Source organism: Otolemur garnettii, unplaced genomic scaffold (genome assembly GCF_000181295.1).
Source record: "Otolemur garnettii isolate 467f Iridium unplaced genomic scaffold, OtoGar3 scaffold00018, whole genome shotgun sequence".
In the NCBI taxonomy this organism is placed as follows: Eukaryota; Metazoa; Chordata; class Mammalia; order Primates; family Galagidae; genus Otolemur; species Otolemur garnettii.
The window spans coordinates 25,834,073-25,836,591 of NW_003852413.1; the positions used below are offsets into that span (position 1 = coordinate 25,834,073).

Consider the following 2,519-nt stretch of genomic DNA (forward strand, 5'->3'; position numbering starts at 1 on the left):
TATTATTAAGGGAATAAAGAGGGTCGACTGTATGTTAACTTTTCTGCTTGTCTTAGGATCCAGAGCAGCTACAGGATAAATCCAATGAGATTCTGACTGCCATAATCCAGGGGATGAGAAAAGAAGAGCCTAGTAATAATGTGAAGCTAGCTGCTACTAATGCACTCCTGAACTCATTGGAGTTCACCAAAGCAAACTTTGATAAAGAGGTAAGTTTTTTTGACAAAAAGGTTAAGTTCAGGATGTGTGAAATAAAAGTTAAATGAAATTATGTGTTTTCTTAATTTCATGATTTAGAAAATAACATCTTATTTCAAAGCATTCATTTCCATTTTAGTGGAGATTTGTGTTGTGTGAGATAAGGCCATGGAGTAGGTGTTTGCCATCTTTCATGCTCTTGGGAATAATGTTATCTAAAGTGTTTCTAAGCTTAGGTTTTTCCTTTTGCAGTCCAAAGTGTGGGAATGCTTGGGGATTTAAAAAAATTACAGCAGTTGGGCTATTTCATACTCCTTAGGAGGGTGCTTTTGAAAAACAGTTTATTGGGTGGCGCCTATGGCTCAGTGAGTAGGGCACCGGCCCCATATACTGAGGGTGGTGGGTTCAAATCCAGCCCCGGCCAAACTGCCTCAAATAGGCACCCACCAAACGAGCGTTGTGGTGAGTACCTGTAGTCCCAGCTACTGGGGATGCTGAGGCAAGAGAATCAGCTAAGGCCATGAGCCGGAAGTTGCTGTGAGCTGTGACGCCAAGGCACTCCACCAAAGGCAACAAAGTAAGACTCTGTCCCTAAGAAAAAAACAGTTTATTAGTGTGATAAAATAGATACAATGTAAAATTTACTATTTTAATTATATTTCAGTCTATAGTTAAATGTAACCAGTCTCCAAATCTATTTCATTTTGCAAAACTGAAACTACCCATTGAACAACTCCCTGTTTCCTCTCCCTCAGTCACTGGCAAGCACTGTTAGACTTTCTGTTTTTTATCAGTTTAGCTATTCTAAATATCTTATAAATGGACTCAGACAGTATTTGTCTTTTTGTGACTGGCTTGTTTCATTTGGCATAATGTTCTCAAGGTTCATCCATGTTGTAGCATGTGTCAGAAACTTTTTAAGGCTGAATAATATTCCATTCTAGTATATATACCACATTTTGATCATAAAGTTATCCTTGGATGGGCATTTGGGTTGCTTCTACCTTTGGCTTATTGTGACTAATGCTACTGTGAACATAGATATACAAACATGTCTTTGAGGCTTTGCTTTTAATTCTTTATGATATAAACCCACAGGTGGAATTGCTGAGTTTTACAGCTTGAAAATATTTTTGGCTTGGCGCCTGTGGCTCAAGCGGCTGAGGCGCCAGCCACATACACCTAGGGTAGCAGGTTCAAATCCCCAGCCCGGGCCCGCCAAACAACGATGATGGCTGCAACCAAAAAATGGCCAGGCGTTGTGGCGGGCGCCTGTGGTCCCAGCTGCTTGGGAGACTGAGGCAGGAGACTCGCTTGAGCCCAGGAGTTGGAGGTTGCTGTGAGCGTGATGTCATGGCACTCTGCCCAGGGGGATAGCTTGAGGCTCTGTCTCAAAAGAAAAAAAGAAAATATTTTCATATATATGTTTGTTGACACCTTAGCAAGGCTTTTGGCCATTTCTTGGCTGTATATTACGAAGGCTTCAGAAGCCAGAGCAAATCTAATTGATTAGGAGACTAGAGTTTTCCTTTTGGATTTTGGAAGATTTAGGAGGGTAGCAAATAAAGGTTATTACTCTGTTCTCCTTTTTCTTACCACATTTGATGTGGATTTGCCATTTCAGAAAACAAATTTGGTCTCTGAAATAAAGCAGATGTTCTGAATTCTCTTACATTTTAAATACAAAGAAACTGATTTTCCTATATGTAGGTTTTTGTTTTTCTTTTAATCAGCCATTTTTTATTTAAACCTTGTGACCTACATTTTCCTGTCTTTCTCTCTGAAGTCTTGTTAGTGAAGGCCATTTGGGGGATTAAAAGATTAGAGACCTCCTTAGAGGGCAGGTCATATAATAGACACTGGGGGCAAACTACCTTTGTGATAGTGTTATTATTATTTCAAGGGAAAGTTGCTCAGTTGTACCAGGGTTGTGTGAGGCCTTGCATGTTTACGAGGTTTTTTGAGAGAATTTGGAAATCTTTACACTATATAGTTTGGGTCTCCTAATTATCTTTGTTTTTCCTGCAGTCTGAAAGGCACTTTATTATGCAGGTGGTCTGTGAAGCCACACAGTGTCCAGATACAAGGGTAAGTATGAGGTCATATGAAGAAGCTGTCTTACATCTTTCCTAGCAAATGATAACTCTGACAAAGACTAAAATATTGAAAAGCATTTCAGAAATAAGGTTTGGCTGATATTGTAAGTAAGAGTTTTTCCTAGCTGAGCACAGTGGCTCATGCCTGGCATCTAGCACTCTGGAGGCTGAGGCAGGATGGGTTGCTTGAGCTCATGAATTCAAGAACAGCCTGAGCAAGAACAA

The 2,519-nt window shown here is 40.1% G+C and overlaps 1 protein-coding gene across 1 annotated transcript in view; it reads left to right on the forward strand.

The window, feature by feature from the left end:
- Nucleotides 1-2,519, forward strand: part of KPNB1 (karyopherin subunit beta 1) — a 37,123-nt gene that overhangs the window by 10,253 nt on the left and 24,351 nt on the right. Inside the window, exons 5-6 of the mRNA XM_003786443.2 lie at nt 57-209; nt 2,227-2,286. Of these exons, the coding sequence (XP_003786491.1) occupies nt 57-209; nt 2,227-2,286 (213 nt within the window). The remainder of the gene's footprint in view (nt 1-56; nt 210-2,226; nt 2,287-2,519) is intronic.